At 43.7% G+C, this 20,331-nt stretch overlaps 1 protein-coding gene across 3 annotated transcripts in view; it reads left to right on the top strand.

Moving 5' to 3' along the window:
- The window catches only part of LOC101157087 (phospholipid phosphatase-related protein type 4), a 34,636-nt gene that overhangs the window by 8,973 nt on the left and 5,332 nt on the right, over positions 1-20,331 (top strand). Inside the window, exons 2-10 of one of the 3 annotated variants that reach the window (XM_011486169.4) lie at positions 4,908-5,093; positions 5,937-6,066; positions 8,341-8,536; positions 10,485-10,542; positions 10,633-10,806; positions 12,665-12,800; positions 13,857-14,085; positions 15,900-16,515; positions 19,940-20,093. In XM_011486169.4, coding sequence (XP_011484471.1) covers positions 4,908-5,093; positions 5,937-6,066; positions 8,341-8,536; positions 10,485-10,542; positions 10,633-10,806; positions 12,665-12,800; positions 13,857-14,085; positions 15,900-16,515; positions 19,940-20,093 — 1,879 coding nt within the window. Of the gene's footprint in view, positions 1-4,907; positions 5,094-5,936; positions 6,067-8,340; positions 8,537-10,484; positions 10,543-10,632; positions 10,873-12,664; positions 12,801-13,856; positions 14,086-15,899; positions 16,516-19,939; positions 20,094-20,331 lie in introns of those variants that run through there. The other 2 variants (XM_020710755.3, XM_078935381.1) reach the window with 2 other exon arrangements.

Below are 20,331 nucleotides of genomic sequence, written 5' to 3'. Positions count from 1 at the left end.
GATGTCCAAAGCCACCTTTTCGCCGCCAGAATCAACTGATTCACGGGGATCGCGTGAACAGTTGAAGAGTTACAGGTGTTCATAGAGTGTGTGCCATTTAGGTGTCGCTGGCGTCATCTCTGGTATCAAAGGGTTAAAAGCTGCACTTCCGTTCTTCTCCCCAGAAATCCCATTCACCAAAACACCAGTTTTATGTCCACAACAGAAAATCCAACATAAAAAGGAAATTTCAAACAAAATAGAGGAATCTTCTCACCAAAAGTTGATTCAAACGGAAGGTAAAGTCACATCCAAACCAGAAACAGTTAAGTTTGAGTTGTCCTCAGCAGTTTATCTAAGCAAACTGAGTTTTTTTCCTTCGGGGCCCCTTCTGTCCCTTTCACCAGTCTAATTCATCCATCTTCTAAACCTGTTTTACCCCTTTCGGGGTCATTGGGCTGCTGGAGCCTATCCCGGCCACTTTTGGGTGAAGGCAGGGGACACCCTGGACAGGTCGCCAGTCTGTCGCAGGGCCACAATCACACACTCATGCACACACACATTCACACCTATGGACATTTTAGAGTACCCAAAGAACCTATGAAGCATGTTTTTGGACGGTGGGAGGAAGCTGGAGACCCCGGAGAACAACCACGCATACACGGGGAGAACATGCAAATTCCACACATTGGTGATTCTGTTTCGGGCCTCCCAGCCGAGACTTGAACTGGAGCCTTCTTCTTCAATTCATACCAGCTCAGTGGCCTTGTGGTAGAGTGTCCGCCTCCTGGTTTGGTACTCAGCTTTAACCCTTGTGCTATCCTAGGCACTTTACCATTGGGAGTTGGGTCATCTAGACCCACTACACAGTGCGCTGAACCTTTTTTCTTCAATGATTTGTGATCTTCACTGGTGTCCATGGATTACATGAAATCTTTCCACCTTTATCCACCTTTGTCATGGTAGGAAGAACACGTCAATGTAAGGGTGGGGTCATCTAAGACGGCACAAGGGTTAAGGGGTTGGATTGGGGAGGATTAAACCACCAAATGGTTCCTGAGTCTGCAGCTCACCGCTCCCCCGGGGGGGGGGGGGGGGGGGGGTCAAATGTGGGGAACAACTAATGGAACTTACATCTATTGTTAACTAAATGTTTTGGTGTATGAAGCTGGTACCTTATGGCTTGCCGCTTTTGGAAGATGTCTACCTGAGTCAATAATAAACCTTTTTACAATTACAAGTGGGCTTAACCTATTTTTTGAGTCCAATACTTGAACATTAATAAATCCTTCTATGAGCTACTGAGATCCATGATTGATGTGATTGTAAAAGGGAAGGGTAAAATTTTTACATGACCGGATTCTGTAAGCCCTGACACTGATATGTGTCATGTAATTGAGTTCTGGTATATCGCCTGTCTGTCCTGGGGGAGGATCCCTCCTTCATGTGGACACCCCTGATGTTTCTTCGTTTTTTCCGGATTCAGTTTTTTTAAAGAGTTTTTCCTTACCGCGAAGGAGGGTCAAAGGGCAGGGATGCCAGTTTAGTTTAGTCTGTTTAGTTCAAGTTTTAGTATTATCTTATTGAATTCTATGCATTTATGATCCTTTTTGATTGTATGTTTTCCTTACAATTCCAGCACGAAGCCCACTAAGACGACTTTTGTTGTGAATTTGGGCCACACAAATAAAATTGTATTGAATTGAATTGAATTGAATTGAATTGAATTGAATTGAATTGAATTGAATTGAATTGAATTGATGCATAGAAATGCGGATGACTGGCCAATGGTTTAACCCCAAGTTACTTAGTAGAATTTTCTTAGAAACATTGCTGTGAAGTGTCTTCCTCCAAAACCTGCAGCCTGTTGTTAAATGTCCCACAAAATGTGTTTTAATTAGTGGTACTGTGCAGGGCACATGGAGCCTGACTGATGTGTTGGAAAAGCCTGTAGGTAGCAGTAACTTGTGTATTTTACATGGTGATGCAGTGGTACGAAATCTTTTGCCATGTTTTTTGACCGACTACATGTAGAACCGATCAGAATCTCTGCTTTTTTTCCTCCTGTCCTCCACTGCGCATCTGTGAGTCTCCTCGATTTTAGCATCTCACTCAGCACCTCATCATCCCACTCACCAGCTGGCTGCTAGGCAACGCGACCCTCTGAATGGGGGGTATTTTTAAATCTGTGTGCTCAAGGCTGCAGACATTATGGAGAGGAGAAATGTCTTCCTGCAGCCACAAAGGCTTTGGGTAATATTTCTATATTCGTTTTTGACATTAGCCTTGGTCAATGTCACGTCTGAAACCATGAAGGGAGGACAGAGATGTGTGTCAGACTGTCAAGCTGAAGCCTTTTTCTTTGTTGTTGGCCAGCAATGTATAAATACGATGGTGCTAGGGCGGAACGTAGTCTTCTTTCCAGCAGTTTCCACCCCTGTGTGTTTATCTAGGCCAGTAAATTAGGGCAACAGGCTTATGACAATGCATCACAGTGTTTCTAATCACTGATACCACAGTAGTGTGGAGGTGGTAGGAGTTCAGTGCAGAGTGCTGCATGGTCGGCGAGTCTTGTTGTTAGTAAAGCAGCAGGAGGAGGATTTGTGTAATCTGAATCAGAAGACAAATACACATTTAGTTCAACAACATTAATGGTGTCTGTATTATTAACTGACTGTGGCCTGCACATTAATACTGACTTTCGACGGACGTCTTCCGTCTTCGTCAGAGTCGTCAACTCTGACGAAGACGGAAGACGTCCGTCGAAACATGTCAGGAATGTGGGGGGTAAAAAATCCAACCGTGTCTGATAACAGAAGAACCTAAGAAGTCAAATACACATTTAGTTTGTCTGTGAACAAGGAAATACAATATGATGATGGTACATTCTGGTCTAACTTTTGACCTTAAAGCCACCTCAATAATAGGAGGCTCAGATTTGATGTTTCTGTCTTTATGAATTACATCCTGTTTGGTAAAAAGAGGCAGGTTGACAGTAATCAGCTGTGCTTTTAGCAGACACACTGTGGTGGTAAAAAGAGACTTTTTCCTTACAAAAGTTTAGAAATGGATCGCTGGGTCTGATAGATCCAAAATCACAGCTATCTTTGAAAAAGAACTAAGCCTCAAAAATGTGTGCAAAGCTGAGGGTTTTTATTGGAGGATGGCAGCTTCTGAGACGGACAAAAACCACTGAAACAATGAAGATGAGATTGTAAAACAGCTAAAAGATAACTTTTGTTTGAACATTGTGGACAATAAAAACATCAAAAATCTTTATGGTGAAACCACATTATGACACAAAATTCCCTAAATAATTCCGTGTTTTGAGTCTCTTTTTTATGAATACTCAGCTGAAGGTGAAGTACATTGTTATCACACGTACTCCATAAAACAAGCAGTGATATTCTGCCTAAATAAATGAATTTGGTTTTGAGCTGTTCAGAATTTTTGGGTCGGTTGAAAATTACAGGAGGGTTTACGTGTTTTATGCATAGTTTATACGCAACTATCTCATAAAACATATGTGCATGATTTTTACAAGATGCATAAGCAAATTTGTGGTTTTCCACGACCGTTGCAAGTTTGTCCAATGGACTTTTCACACATGAACCACAGATGTGGTGTGGTTTTATCACATATATCGAGCACATATCACATTCAAATGACGTAATTGACGCACGAATCGCTAATACATTCTTATGTTGATTTCCGTGTTCTTTGCGTGGTTTATTTGTACTTTTTCCGGGGTTTTAACCACGATTGATTCGTGATACATCTATGAAAGTTTCACATAAAGAACCCCAAAGTTTCTGACCAATTTTCATCCATGCATTATGAGCAAAATGTACACAATGGCTGTGTGACACAGCCTTTATCTTCATCTTTTTTCTTAGATAACATTTCCTCCTATAACCTCTTCATTCCCTCATTCCGGATGAAATGTGCAGCTAAAACCCATCTGGAAGAATCTCCTGATCTTACAAAGTCTGTTTCATCTCAGCTTTCACCACGTGGTCCACTGCTCTGCCCCCGTCTTCCTCAATACCAGAGTCATCCTCACCCCACCACCCTCTGTACTCAGCCATGACCTTCAGTCACTGATCTCTACAATATGTCTGCACGAGATGAGATGTGCTCCTCCTTCCGCTTCTATGCACCCATTCCTCCTCTCTTTTCACGTCTTCATCACTGACCTTTCCATTCTAGTGAAGTCTGCCCTCCTTGATTCCTGTCCTAAACACCAAACATCTCCATCACTTCCTCTTCACCCACATGTCTTTTAAAGTCTGCTCCCATCACTCCTCTCTTTTCTCTCTCCTGAATTTCTCCCTCTCATCTCACTCACATCCTACCAGGGGGAGCAAAACCACAGAAAACATTCAACATCGCACTTTCAACTTCCAGCTTCGTCACCCCATCGGTCACTCTCTTCCCCTCCAAAACATGTCAAACTGCCCCTTCAGGATCTCTCCTCTCCGTTCCTCTTTCTATTCACACCACAAAAAAACAAAAAGAAAAACCAGCTCAAACCTCCTCCCAGTCTATAAGCCTCGCTCTTTCTTCATCTGTTCTCTTAAAGACAGGTGGTGGATGTTTCTAACTTGGGCCATTGGCCGTCCAGAATGAACGTTCTGGTAGCAATTAGTTTGCTGAAAGAAGAAAAAAAAAGAAAGAAGAAAAACACATAAAACAAAAAGTAGGACAGATGATTTATCTATACCTCTTTTGAAAAGTTGTTCAAGTTCTAACTAGTGAGAGGGGCTTTAATTTAACACACGGTATCATTTCTAAAATAGAACATGGACAAGCTCTAATCTAGTTGCGTTACAGAACTATTATCAGCATTTTAGGTTTTTCTCTTTGGTTATAAAATGAAAAGTCTATTGTCTGCTAGCCCTCACGAGCTTTTTCTCACTCTTCTGAAGCTTCCCATCCTCGCCTCCTCGGTTGTCATCCTCTATTTTCTGGAGCTGACGGACATTTTCCAGCCGGTGCATTCTGGATACAGCTGCAATGACCGTAGTCTGTCGCTGCCCTACATCCCACCTCGCCAGGAACTCTGCCCACTACCGCTGCTCTTCAGCCTGGCCTTCGCAGTTCCCACCGTCACAGTGAGTAAATAAGACATGAAGCTGTGAAAAAATACGGATCAAACCCTAATGACTTCACCCACCAGTTCTCAGAGGAGATGAGTTGAATCTTCGTACTCTTCTCAACATCAATTCGTCAAAGGTCTCAGAGTCGCTGTGGTTCCATCAACACCATGAGTTTTGTGCATTCTCAATGCCGTCTTCCCATTTGGGCCCACGGTGGTCAGAATCGCCAGATTGGTCTGTGGTCATCACCGGGCCCTCAGCCCATGTCAGCAGCCCTCGTCGAGAGTTTGTGCTGCCACCGTCTGATTTCTAACAAGCGGACGGTGGCAGTTGGCAGTCTGAAATCGACCAGTCATCAGAAGATTTTAGGGACCTTGGAGACCCTCCTGTCAGTCAATTATCTGCTGCTTTCCTGTCATCCGACTGTCACTGCCACCGCGCGACCTCCACATGTGCCTGCGGTCCCTGAGCGATGTCGAAAAATCCTCCAGTCGCTGTTTATTACGAACTTTTTCTCAAAACCTCAGCGGTCACCGCGAAGCATGTAAAAACGCGACTGCTGCCACCCGATTACAAATGGCGCTGTGTGGCCACCTGCCGATTTTGCTGAAAAACGTGCATTTCAGTGGCGCAGTGGTAGTCTAAGCTCTTTGATATAGTTTGCGCCTTCAGAAGGTCGAACCGTGCAGAGTGAACAGAAACATGTGTGCATGTTCTGTTGCAGTCCAGCAGAGGCTGAGGGAATTCCCTCTGGTGGGACACAGAAAACATTATTTGACAACAATGTAATGTATGTTGTAATACCTATATTGAATATCTTTAGCAGCCCTCATTTATGTTCCTTTGTTGTGTCTTCAGATACTGATTGGAGAAGCCATCCTCTACTGTTATCTGTCCAGGAACTTGTCAGCCACACAGACGGAAGCCAGCATCAACGCTGCAGGCTGCAATTTCAACTCCTACATTCGAAGAGCTGTGCGCTTCATAGGTGGGAGGACAAATACTTGCTGTTGTGAGAAATACTTGTGCTCCATAATACTATATAATCTGTTTCAAAGTGTTTTCAAGAACAGCACCCATACAAAGTGAGTCAGAGCAAAGCAGATCGGTTAAAGGCCTGCATGGCTGCATATCACATCCTCTGGCCTAAAGTGATCTTCATCACTTCTTCTTCCATCAATTCACCATGTCCTTGTCCACAGCCTCATCACCTGTTAGCGAAATCACCCAATGACAAGCTAATGGTCTTCTCTTAAGGAGTTTCTGATCCATAAACTTGTCAAACGTGTCATCAGTCGCCTGTTCCTGTAATTCCCCCCATCCTGCAGCAGCAGCTTCCTTAAGGCCGTGTTGAACAGCCACTATGCACATTTTCCATTTTAAATTCTTTCCTGATTCATGCGTGATTTACGTTACACATCAGTGTTTCTTGCGTCCGTCAGTTGTCGGTGTGCGCACACGTTTGTTGAGGGTTTCTGCCGATGGGTCTTTACGTGGATTCAGTTTGGAGCTGTTAACAATTTTAGGTCGGTTGAGAATTACGCAGTTCATGCGTATTTTACGCAGTTTATACACAATTATTACGTAAATCTTGGGAAATGGTGCGTGGTTTTTGTGAGATGCATACACAAATGTGTTTCTTTCCACGACCGTTCCACGTATCTGCAACAGACTCTTCACGCATTAACACTATATCTTATATCGCATATACATATCCTGATAAAATTACTATTAATGCACAAACCACTCACAAATTGCACATAAACAGCACAATAATCAGGCACGGTTCATGCACGATTGGTGTAATATGTAACGGGTCTTTAAATCGGTCGACCTTTCACCCCTCCAGCAGTCTAAACTGAGTGGGGGGGTGCCACTCCCGCTCAGGGTCCCCGTCTCTGCCCCCCCCCCCCCCCCCCCCCCCCCCCACAAACTGCCTCGGATGGCGCCCAGCAGCTTAATTAGAGCTGGTGCAAATCAGAGGAGGCTGCCGTTAAATCGAACCAAAGGACTAGGACGGACCACTGCAGGCGCTGACCGTGGTGCTGGTGCGATTTGACTTCTGCTCAGAGCTCTGAATGTCAAAGTGAAGAAATTCAATGAAGCGCAGATTTACATGTTCTTTGTGTTGTTCTTTTGTGGTTTTAACGTGGTTCATTTGTGATACATTGAGGAAATTTCACGTAAAGACCACAACTTTTCTCACTTTTTCCACATAGATTCACGTATGACCAATTTTCATCCGTGCAATATGCACAAAATGTACATAGTAGCTGTGTGACATCAGAATAAAAATAATGTTCTGCCATTTTTTCTTCTTTTCACTCTGCCTGCCTTGGCCTGTCTGCTGGTGGTGAAGGAGCCAAAATTGCAGCAGACTAGGCTCATTGGCAGTAACTAAAAACTTCAATAAATAAACTAAAGTGAGCGACCTTGGGAGCAATTTTGGGCAGGCAACTCAGGCAGGTGTTCACTTCGGTGACTCCCCTAGGGCGGTTCAGTTAATCAACTCACCTGTTCAGCGTCCTATTTAAGTCCAGGTGTGTAAGCTGTTCATCCTTCTTTACTGAAGAGCTGCGTTTTTCACCCCACCCTCCTCCCCGGCTTCCACCTGTGAGCTCCGTTAGGGCTAGTTATTACCCAAAAGTTTATCGAAATTTGTCTCATGGACTTATGCCAAACTAAAGGAATGTGAAATGCCGACTAAAGGACTGTGAAATGCCAACTAGAGGAATGTGAAATGCCGACTAAAGGACTGTGAAATGCCAACTAGAGGAATGTGAAATGCAAAGTTAAAGGAATATGAAAGCAAAACAAAGATGTGAAAATAAATAATATTATTACTGCATGAGTTGTCTGACTGAAAGGATGATAAATCTATGAAACCAGGGAGAAACAAACAGTGGTCACCAAGCATGTAACCTGAAAACCAGACACTTGAAAACTGAGAATCATTCACTTAAATAAAGACAGCTGTGGATAACTGCACACTCTAACCTGACCTGCCTGTGACGGACAGATAAAAAAACCTGAAAACAGAACAAGAACCAAGAAATCCAGAATTAAAGTCAAATAAAACAAGCTAAATTCTGACACCATTATTGTATTTGTTACAGATTTCTTTAATCTGCAGACTTTGTGGAGTCTTGACAGACACAAATACAATGTAATGAAATCATTGGATGGTAAATGACTGAGAAAGGAAGTCGATGTGCCCATGTGCTCATGTATGTTGTGTTGTGAACACGCTCTCTCTGTGCAGGGGTCCATGTTTTCGGCCTGTGTATGACTGCACTTATCACTAACGTTCTCCAGCTGTCCACTGGTCAGCACACACCGTACTGGCTGGACGTGTGCAAGCCCAACCTGACACACATCAACATGTCCTCCTGCGATGAGGCCTTCATCCTGGAGGACATCTGCTCCGGGCCGGACGCAGGGCTCATCAACTCTGGCAGGTAAGGCTCCAGCAGCCCTCTGCAATCCTTTAGACGCTTTCTTCATTTTTACAAAGAAAAGCAAAAAGGCATTAAAGACATCTGTTCTGTGACCTTTGCCACATTTCAAGCAAAGATATGGTTCAGATTTCTGCCAAAATGATCAGTTTTACACACTTCATGTTCACTCTGCAAGTTACCAACAGAAATTCATTCTGTCTGTCTTAAAGACGTGTTTTATTTTTTGTAAGGTCTATTATGTGCATTTTTTTTTGTCATCTTGCCGCAGCGGATGTTTATTTTATGAAGGTGTCAGAAAACAACCCTTTTATCATTTATTTATATGCATTAGAATATTGGTATTACATAGAAACAATGATAATAGGTAACATTTCAGATTATAAATTGCGTTTTTGCATTGTTTGGCTTATACTCAGGTGTGACTTATATGTGTTGAGGGCGCTGTAGCTGAATGTGTCATGTATGATCAAACCTGGAGAAGAATCTGATCGTTCTCCTCCTGAACCTTGTGATTTTTTCTCATTTGTATCGAGACAATGCTGAAAAGTTCCTCAAATTTTTTTGATTGTAAGTTTTCCCCTCTTGGGATTAATGCCGGAATGCAAGTCTTCAAATTGGGTCACAGAGAGACGGAAGTACCGCTGAAAGCGACCATCATTCATATGCAGCTACTGCAATAGACGACCAAGCTTACCGTACAAAAAAGTCTCTGAATGATGTAATGAACCCAGACATGTAGATGTTAATACCATTGCTTTTGTAGAGCTCTGCAATGTACAAAAATCTGATCTCTCAATTTCATCCATGTCTTCTGTTTTAACATCCATTTATAACATTGCTCATATTACTTAACTTCTGTACTTTGACAGTTCTTTACTCATTGTTCAGGGAGGATTATCATCACTTTATAATACCTTTCTACAAAATAGTTTACAGAACATTGATTATCTTAAAGTTTATTTAACCTTGACATCAATTCATCCTTTGACTCATAACCCCCCCTAAAAATGCATTTTGTTAACCTCCATCCACTTCTTCCCAAAACACACCAACATTTTAAGTTAGCCTTTTTTTTAAAGTTAAGGATGAATCAGCTCAAAAGTTGACTCATGTCTGTCACAAAGGTCACTGGCGTCCTAATGGGCCCTGGAGCGCTCTTTCCCATTCTTTATGCAGAGAGCATTGCCAAATGTGTAAATAAAGAGAAAGGATCCTTGTTTGTTTCATAATCAGAAGGATGAGATTCAGAAAAAGATGGTCTTCCTCTTCAGAAACACCCTCCTTTATTTCACTGTCATGATCCATCATCTGTTTCCTAAACCTGACGGATTCCAGGTAGCTGAATCTCACCTTGGTTGGACTAGTGTGCAGAAAAAATGTCATTTTCTTACCCCTCTCAAAGGATTATTCTGAAAATCCTTCCATGTGGCTCACGTATAAGAACCTTTTACAAAACAGATTTAGGATCATTTAGTCCGGCTTGAAGGAGGCGCGTCAAATTAAATCCAATGAACGCCAGACCCAGGCATGAGGGTCTTCCTGACACAAACACACACGAGATGAAACAAGGAAATTCTTCCACTTCCTGTTTGAAGCTGGCTCAGTTTATCCCTGTTAACCAATCATCGCCTCTGCAAGCTGTGTTTTTCTTGCCTATTTTCATAATTCAGGACAGTATGAGGTTCATTAACATACATAAAAACAAAAATGACCCTTTAGAAAACGCCCTTTGTCAGCAGATGAAAGAGAAGGGCTGCATGTTCTCCTGACAAACCATCTGCCCGAGGTGAAGTTATTGACTTTGTTTATATAAGCTATTCTTGCTGCATTTATTAAACACCTGTTAGGATGGAGTCACCTCCAAACATGCACTTTAAAACTCCTTAAAGGTCATTTGAGGAGTTCTGTTGCAGGTGAATGTTAAGCATTTTTTTTTCTGCCTCTGTAGAAAGTCTTTCCCTTCCCAGCATGCCACACTGGCTGCCTTTGCTGCCGTCTACATCTCCGTGAGTGGTTTTTGTTTTAATGACATTTACTGGAGACAGAGTTGTGTGTCAACAGTTCCTCATTTGTTCTGATGTCGTGGATTCTTTCAGATGTACTTCAACACGGTGCTGACAGACTCAGCCAAGCTGCTGAAGCCGCTGCTGGTCTTCTCGTTTGTCATACTGGCCATCCTGACGGGACTGACCCGGATCATCCAGTTCAGGAACCACCCTGTGGACGTCTACTGTGGATGGATGCTGGGAGCTGCCATTGCTGTTTACCTGGTATCAGCTCGCTGCTTTCCCGAAGGCCGTGTCACACAGCCACTACCAACATTTTCAGCATTTTTGGTCGGTTGAGAATAACTCCGTTAACGTATATTGCGCAGTTGATACACAATTATTAGGTCAATCTCATGCAATTGTGCATGATTTGTGCACACACAAATTTGTGTCTTTCCACGACCGTTCCACGTTATCTGAAAGGCCTTTCACGCATGAACCACCGATGTATAACTTTCTCACATACGGTGCACATATTGCGTTTTGTAGTTTTGTAATTGACACACGAGTGAAATGAATCGCACATAAACAGCGCAATAATCACACACGGTTCATGTTCTATGTTGATTTATGTGTTATTAATTTATTCAGACTTCTTCCGTGGCTTTAACATGGTTCATTTGTGACACGTACGGGAAAATTTCACGTGAAGACCAAACCTTTTCTCACTTTTTCCACATATATTCACGTATGATCAATTTTCATTCGTGCAAAAAATATACGTTGTGGCTGTGTGTGAAGCCATTTAATTCATGTGGTTATAAATTTTGATTATCAAATGTATACTTTGAGGAACCCAGACCATCAAATCCCAGAACAGCGGTGCAGAGCTCCGTACAAAAGGGCCGTATGAACGCCTGCCACACATCAGGTTTCTCTTGTCTAAAGGGCTGGGTACCGTGCAGGTAGCCCGGCTGGGGTACCTGAACCAAAACATCAATGGGGTCCTTTCTGTGTGGAGTTCTCACCGTGCATGCGTGGGTTTTTCTCCAGCTTCCTCCAACCGTCCAAAAACATAATTCATAGGTTCATTGATTACTCTAAATTGTCCCTAGGTGTGAGTGTGTATGTGTGTGATTGTGGCCCTGCCAGACTGGCGACCTGTCCAGAGTGTCCCCTGCCTTCACCCACAAGTGGCCGGGATAGGCTCCAGCAGCCCCGTGACCCCGAAAGGAACAAAAATTATAGAAGACGAATGAATCCTTTTCCCATCCAGAATTAAGAAGACTTGAACTCTGATGCTCTGCCTTTCTCTCTGTGTGGGTGCCGCCCATTTCATGTCGTCAGCTTACAGACAGCCTCGGCAGTGTGTCTCTGTTTCGTCAAAGAAAACAGACAAACATCTGAACTTTTACAAAGATGGGTGTTCATATAGTTTACATGAAAGGAAAGCGTTTAGCCGTTCACTACTAGCCAGGGGGCGGGGCTGGCATTGCAGACTCTTCCTGGAAGGGGTGGTTCCCCAATTTGTGATGTCACAATGTGAGGACCCACTCGTTTTCATGGATTGGGAGGGGCTGGTGCTCAGAGAGCAGGTTTTTAGAGGAATTCTCAGAAATGCGTGAATGGATCAAAATACCACTTTGGGGATGTTTTTAGTAAGGAATGAACATTACAAAACGCTTAAAAGCTCAAAAATGTTATAGGCCCTTTAAAAGGGGGCTTGCATTTGAAAACAAAACAGACCCTTTTAGCGAGGGCCTTCTCCTGGAGCTTAGGTTGCTCTCACAGTTCTCCTGAAGAGATCACTGTCAAGTTTTTGTGAGTAAAACCTTCCGTCTCCACGCTTTCAGGCCTCTGGCAGCATCAGACATGAGGGTCACATCTGCCATGAAGTGGGGGGCAGGTCCAAATCCACTCAGGAAAAGTATTTCAGGGGGAAAAATCTTCAGAGAAAATCTGCTCTGCTTCACATTTCATGTCTTTATTATGAGGTCATCTATTCTGAAGATGATCACCTAACCCAAGAGAATTCTTATCATCCACCTTCAGGCAGGACTTTGGTTTGATCCTGACGTGAAGTCACAGTGTGGGTTAACAAGAGGCCACTGAGCGTCTGTCTTGCCGTGTTTGTGTGCAGGGTGTGTACGCTGTGGGAAACTTTCAGCCAAGTGAAGATCGCTCCAGAAGCCGACTGTCTCCTCCGATTCTGAGGGAGCCGCCTCTCTCGTCCTTACACAACATCAGCCAGGCAACAGTCAGCAACAGTCATCCAGGTGAAGCCCGGCGACATCTCCAGTGTTGGACGGATTTTCAGGAAAAATCATAGAAAAAGAAGTACAAATGTACAAATGACATGACCAGGTCGTTTAAAAAGGACTGGACAGATGATGGTCAAAGGCCTCGACTGGAGCGGCTTCAACACATGACTCAGCTCTTGTTAAGAGGCTGTTAGGAAAGTTCAATTAAAACAAAGCTTTCTAATGTTGTCGGCACTTCAAGTATTGTTGAGTCAGACACTTCTTCACATGGAAAGTACAATGCAAACCCCCCTAGATATTATCTTTTGTGGTCACAGAGGGGTCTTTTGGATTTTTTTGTAGCTTAGATAGCTAGCTTTATGCATCTGACTTTGGAGCTTGTTGCTGTGGAAGGCCGTTGGTCATCTAATCTATTAGAATTTTTATTAGTAAGAACTTTGTTTTAAATGACGTATGCAGAGGTCTTTGGTCCTTGGGTTTGGATTACAGTTCCTTTGTTAGACAGGCAGCTCTGCTTATCCGGGTTCATGTGAGGCGGTTAACAAAACAGGTTCCCAACGTTTTGCAAAAAGATCTTGTTGAGCTGCTCTGGAGAACACTGAGAAGTTTCTGGGTCAACTGAACTCTCCCTCATCCCTTGGCTTTGCCTTCCTTGGACAAGCCCATAATATCTGATAGAATAGCCACTCTGCAGACCCTCTGCAAAGTCATATTGGTGAGGGCGGTAACCTGTGACAGGGGGTAACCCCATCACAGTCTGGCCTCTGGACACTGAAACTACCTGGGCTCTGGATGAGCCTGGGCAGTGGGTCTACAGAGGGGGCGGAGCCCTGCGATCCACCGTGGGCTGCAGGACTCATGGATGATCCAACGTTGTTGAAGGATTTGCCTCAGTCTGACATGAACACAGGGTTGGGCCCCGCTTTAGTTGCCTGAGGCCAGTGACGTCTTACCGGTTAGTTGGTGGAGATGAAGGAACAAATTTACAGCAAGAGAAAATCAGACTTTTAAAAGTATTGTTTCAAACCTCATACAGGTGTTCATATTGTGAACTTTATAATTTTGTAATAGGTCACCACTCCCTGGGTCCCAGCCAACCGGAGCCCATAATAACCAGGACGTCCTCCCACATCCTGTCACATGAGCAAACGGGGCCCATCCTGACACGCAGTTCCTCCTACAGAGAACCCTCTCTGAGCAACCTGAAGAGAGCCAGCGCTGAGGTGGAGGTCATCTCTCCATCAAGCCCACTGGGCAACCGGGACAACATGATGAACTTCAACAGCAGCACACTGCCAAGGTCGGTCATGAAACTCTGCTGTGTCCTCCATGCAGCGTAGCAAATCAGTTTATTAAGGTCTGTGAGAAATATTCAAAGCCTGGTTTACTGTTTTCTTTTCCTGAATCTACAGTTATTGTGAGAATAAAAACAACATTGAGCTTCAACCTCCTCACCCTTCAGCTGATGTAATGTAACTTTGGTCGGACATGTCGGAGGTTTAAAGGGGTTAAAGCTGTAAAGCACATCTGTCCAACTCAAGGCCCACGGGCCAAATGTGGCCCTCCATGTCATTGGATGTGGCCCGCGAGAGCATAAAAGTTTTTAATTTCTTAGAATAAAAAATAGAAATTGGTGTGTATTTATTCATATGAGGAATCAGGCTTGAAATATGGGATTGGGCAACTATACATTAGGACTTAAACACTGTCTATAAAACCTAACCTGACAGAATCAAATCTAAAAGGATTTATGCTAGAGTAATAAGCAAACATATGTTTTCTATGCAACTGTAATTGTCACTTTAAAAAGTTATAATAAATAAACAATGAGTTATTTAACATTAAGGAGTAGTTACATTTATTTTTCATTACATTTAGTTACGTGTATAAGTTATATCTGGCCCTTTGAGGACAGCCACTATGCTGATGTGGCCCTCAGTGAAAATGAGTTTGACACCCCTGGTCTACAGGCTGCTGATCATAGGGTGATTAACAGATGTTTGTAAAGATCTTTGGTTGATTCTCACTCCTGGAACCAGAGGATCAGACCTTATTTGGAAGCTAAAAAAATGTTAGTTGCCTAAAAAGACAGTTTCCAGGTCCAGGAGCTCATTTTCCCAGGCCTTCCATCCTCCTCCTGCTGACATTCAAGGTGTTCAGTAGACGTCAGGTGACACATCCTGAATCCTTTACACCCTCAAATTAAAATCTTCAAACATATTTGTAGTTTTGATTGATGGACAATAACTGTAAATCCCTGCTTGTCTCTACTGCTCTGGTCTGTTGGATGCAAACGTGTGGAGACGCACCTTATAACTCACCTACTGTCTTCAAAACATGGACAGATCAGACAACACATTTAGATAAGAAAATGGAGTTTAAGATACAAAGGAAAAGGCTTCCTACTGGAAACACAACAAAATGTTATTTGTGTAAACCAGAGATTTCAGGGGGAAGCTGGTTGTTGAAACAGCATTTTCTACAAACACAAAAAACATTTATCATCAATTTCAGTGTCTCCTCTGAAATGGATGTTTGATTTCAGCAAACTGAAAAGGACGGCAGCCTTCATTACTATCCCTCTTAGGAGAAGAAAACACTGGACCTTCCTTTCTGAGAGAAATGATCACAGTCCAACCGCACAATTCTTCAGGGTCACAACTCAGAAAGAGAAGCGATCGTACTGTTTGGGGATGTTACCGATGGGTATGCGGCTGGGGTCTTTGGACAACTGGACCTTTCACTAAGAGCCACATGGGTGGCTTTGGTCCGTTGGGCACTTCAGAGTGATCGAGTCCCGTCCAGAGGAGCTCTGGCCTGCTCCTTGAGGGGTGATGCCCGCCCAGCTCCTTCCTACAAGTGGATCGGGGCAGCGTGGCACAGGCTGTCATTGTACCCTGCAATGGGTCTGCTACAGTTGCCTAGCTGAGAGGCATGGTACTTTCTGCTTGGTTCAGAGCTCCAAACTCTGGGAACAGTCAGGGAGCTGTTCCCAAACTGCCCTTCTTGTTCCCAAACTGCCCTTCTTGTTCCCAAACTGCCCTTCTTTCCTCTATGGCCGAGAGACGTCAACGCACACTGAACATGGACGTCTCTGCTTCTGCTTTCTTCCAGGTCCCATGGAGGTTCCTCATTTGAGGAGGGTCGTGTTCCTCGACGTCACGCCTCCACCCATGCCTCCATGGACTCTACTCGATCCAAGCAGCTGCTCAGCCAGTGGAAGAACAAAAACGACAACAGGAAGCTGTCCCTGCAGGTTATGGATGGAATACGGCCATCCTCCTCCTCCTCCCCTCAGAGAAACATAGATCTGCGCTGCTCCTCCGAACCGTCTGCCATGGGCCTAGAGATGGAGCTTCGCGGAGGAGCCCACATGTCCTCATCCGGACCTCAGGAGTCAGAGATGCGTGTCGGGGCCCACATTCCAGCCCAGTATATGAAACTGGCAGCAAACTCAGTGCCTGCAGGCAATCATAACCACATGGTTCATAATGGGAGCACAGGAATGACAGGGGGGGCCAGAGTCTCCATCCAGTCACGGCCCGGATCCTCCCAGCTGGTCCACATCCCAGAGGAGGAGAACCCCTCCAGCAAGGATCAGGAGAGCGAGTCAGAGGACAGCATCATGGACGGGGGCGGGTCAGTGAGGGAAAAATGGCTGAGAGTGACAGAAAAGACCACCATCCCCTGCAGGCCGCTCAGCGCTGGAGGACAGCCCCGTCTCATGCAGGTCCATTATTCTTCATCCTCAACATGATCATTTCTGCTCACGAGATCCCAAAGCTGTTTTATATTTATATATATATTTTACGTTAAAGGATCAAAACTTACCTGTTATGTTCTCTACAGAAAACGTTTTAGTTTATTGTCAGTTTGACCAGATTGATGGTCACAGATCATCCAAATAAATGGTTAGTTAGTGTCTGCTTACTCAGGCATGCATGGCCTGTTTTCTGGTGTTGATGAAGCCTGGGGAAGGGTGGGAGTCCTGCTGGAACTCCCTGACACTTTCTATCCTTAAAAGTATTTAATTCATATTTATCATTACATACGAATTACTGAAGCTTGATTTTAGATCGAAAATAAACATTTTGGAATTGAGATGTTTTAAGAACCATTAGTTTGATCAAATCTAGAAAAAGTATCATATTCTTCTGAGAGATAGTATCAGTTATGATACGATGGGTTGTTGATAATTGATTAAAAATAATTTACTATCAACACATCTTGTAATTTTTCAACACAGCAAGTGGTCATTTGACAAATCAATAGCTTGAGTTATTCTCACCATAATGTTTTGACAATTTAGCCAAACTTTTCCCGCCAAAAATATTTTCGAGGCGCCATCGAAGCAGCCGTTTTGAAATGAGAAAAAAAAAGTCATTCCACTGCCCCTAGTGGAATGATGATGAACTACAGGGTAGAAAACATTGAACGAGGCATGTCCAATGTGTTTAACCCTTGTGCTATCCTAAGCACTTTAACATAGGGAGTTTGGTCATCTAGACCCACTAGACAGTGCGCTTAACCTTTTTTCTTCAATGATTTGTGATCTTCACTGGTGTCCATGGATTACATGAAATCCTCTTCACCTTTAACCACCTTTGTCATGGTAGGGAGAACACGTCAATGTAAGGGTGGGGTCATCTAAGATAGCACAAGGGTTATAGGAAGCTTGGGTCATGTTAAGATGAGGGTCTCCTCAGAAGTACATGTTTCAAATAAGAACCAAATATTTATATGGGATTTATTTCTTTGTATTTATATGAAGAACATATGAATTTAAACTCACTCTGTGTCCAGAAGGCCTTCAAATTATTTTGGAGCTTCTTCTGCCTCCTTTCTGACAATTATACCGGAATTTCCGGACTATAAGCCGCTACTTCTTTCCTGCGCTTACAGCCCTGCGGCTTATTCAGTGACGCGGCTGATTTATGGATTTAATTGGCTGCCGGACTCAGTGAATGGTTTGAATTCTCTATCTAACATCAAGCACAAGTCAATTGTTTTTCAACACACCTATCAGCAGCCAAACAGCATGGAGTTGACTTCAGGTCTTAGACACTTCAGTCATGGTTCAACAAAAAGAAACACGCATGCCCGGCCGCATCCCAGAATCCTTTGGTGCCATTAGACCCAACGTGCACGTGATCGCCGCTACAATATGATGACGCTTTCAAGTTAAAAGCAATCGTTAAAAGCAGCGTGAAAAAACTCCACCATCACCAACGGGTTTGGAAAAGCCGGTCAGCTGCGTGACGGAGAGAACAGCGCATGCTCAGGAGTGAATTTACATCAGAGTCATAGTGACTCGGCTGGCTGCACGTAAATATGTGGGAATAACATCAGCCTTTATTTTGTCGGGACACGACTGAAAACACAAATTGACGTGGTCGTGTTAACGGTTTCTAAGGACTGAGCGGAGTTTTGCATTGAAACGCTCACAGCCTCCGTGTGAGCTGGAGACTGCGTGTCGTGTGAGCTGCGGGGCCGATGGCAGTCTGAAGGCTCCCACACGTAACAACGCATCCGCCCCTCATACACAAAACGTACAGTATTAAGTCCGATTGCTCTGCACAGACACAATTTGCTCCGTCCAGCGCAGAATGGGGACGAAGCGCTCCTCCTTGGAGCCGCCCTGGCCAGGGGTTTTGGAGAAGATAGGAAGGGGAGACAAAGAGCCCGCTTGGCGAGCGCGGAGCGCAGAGGCGTCCGCGGAGCAACAGTGTTTGTTGTGGAAAGAAACTTCTGACGCACGCGCCGCACTGAGGCGCGCGCTTTTCAGTCGCCGCTGCTTTATTTTACTGGTGTGTTTTTTTAACCAGCCCTGTTACTCCCATAACGCTGCCGCGACACAAGCGGAAGGAGAGCTGTTCTTCCGTTCGCCCCTCCATCCACTGCTGTTCCTTGCTTATTCTTAAACACGTACAACAATGTGGCGAGCCGGGCGTTGGCCCCGCCTTTAGCCCCTAAGACTCATGGGAAATGGGGGATCGCGGATGTAAATTTCCTCATCATAACTGAGGGATGTAATGTTGATTATATGGTTACTGTTAGTAATTTTATGTATGATACCTAGATTGTCAATAAGTAAAAAAAACTAAAAAAAGAAAATAAAAAAACCATAACTGAGGAACTTGTGAACAGAATAGAGGTCCATGCTGTTTGGCAGATGTAGGTGTACTCAAATGCATGAGCCTGAGGCAATGCTAGCTTCACCCACAGAATGCGAATGCATCACACTTACTCTGGGAGTCAGAATGTGATTTGTCAGGATGACAATTTTGAATAGTACATGCGGCTTGTACTCCGGTGCGGCTTGTGTATGTATGAAAGTAGTTAAACACGTGAAAATGGGTGGGTGCGGCTTATAATCGGGTGCGTTTAATTTACCGGTAATTACGCTCAGAGTGTAGAATGAACATGTTTGCACAAACATGCGCACACAACGCACATGCAAAACAAATAATGTCTCATACCAAAAAGTAGTCTAATTAAGTGTACTACAAGTGTACTTAGTCTATACTAAAAGTAAGGCAGTATACTTTAAGGTTAACTTTTTATATGGTATCTATATATTGTCCCAAGTTCCAATTTGGTCTGACGAAGTATTTCGTTAGTGTACTTCTTGTACTACACAAACATGGTCTAGTATACTTGCTATACTCATGCTAAAGTATACTTAATAAATTAGGGGTTCTAAATCTCCTTTTTGGTTTTCGAATGACAAACACCTAACTCTGTTTCCTACTGAATTGACTCCATAGTTTCCTGAAGGAAAAGTAGGTTTTCTGTTTTTTTATTTTTTCCTGAGGAAATTAGAATTTTCTAGGGAAAACAAACTCATTGCTTGGGAGGGATCAAGGGAAAATGGAAAACTCAAAAGTCAGTAGATCCCCTAAAGAGTCATTTATTTGAATTTATTTGAATTGAATGAAATTGAGTTGATGTTGGCTGAAGAAGCTGTGATTCATCAGCTTGTGGTCGGTGTGCCGTGATTTCTGTAATGAGACTTGAATCATCTGGATTTTCCCGATTAGATTGATCAGGACTTAATGACCTTGAATTATACGTCTGTTTGCTTTGTTCTGATGTTTTTCTTGAATCCATTAGATTAAATCGGTGGTGCTTTAAAGCAAACTCTTCTTTTTCAGGTGATTGCTTTATCCAAGCAGCAAGGGCTGCTTCACTCTCCGCGGTCAGAAGACGGTGGCAGCACTGTCAGCTGCACAGGGTCAATCCGGTACCGAGCACTCATGGACCAGGACCCGTCTCCACCAGCATCCACCACCGGGGCAGTTGGAGGAGGTCTGTACTGCGGACAGCCGGTCAAACTATTTTCATTTTAATAATGTAAATGCCCTTTCATCAGAGAGTGATGGCTGGGAGAAGTTTATCCTGATCAAACCTGACACTCAACAACCATGAGACGTTTTGTTTCCTGGGCTGTTTCATTTTCAGGATCCAATATTTCACATGTCATAAAAGCCTTAACCACATGTGGCGCCAAAACAACCCAAAGAATTCCAAAGCTGTGGAGGGTACA

The sequence above is a fragment of the Oryzias latipes genome, chromosome 17 (assembly GCF_053564925.1).
Source record: "Oryzias latipes strain Hd-rR chromosome 17, Olatipes_Hd-rR_3.1".
Taxonomy (NCBI): Eukaryota; Metazoa; Chordata; class Actinopteri; order Beloniformes; family Adrianichthyidae; genus Oryzias; species Oryzias latipes.
The sequence above is the reverse complement of the archived record's forward strand: the minus strand, read 5'-3'. Positions and strand labels throughout refer to the sequence as shown.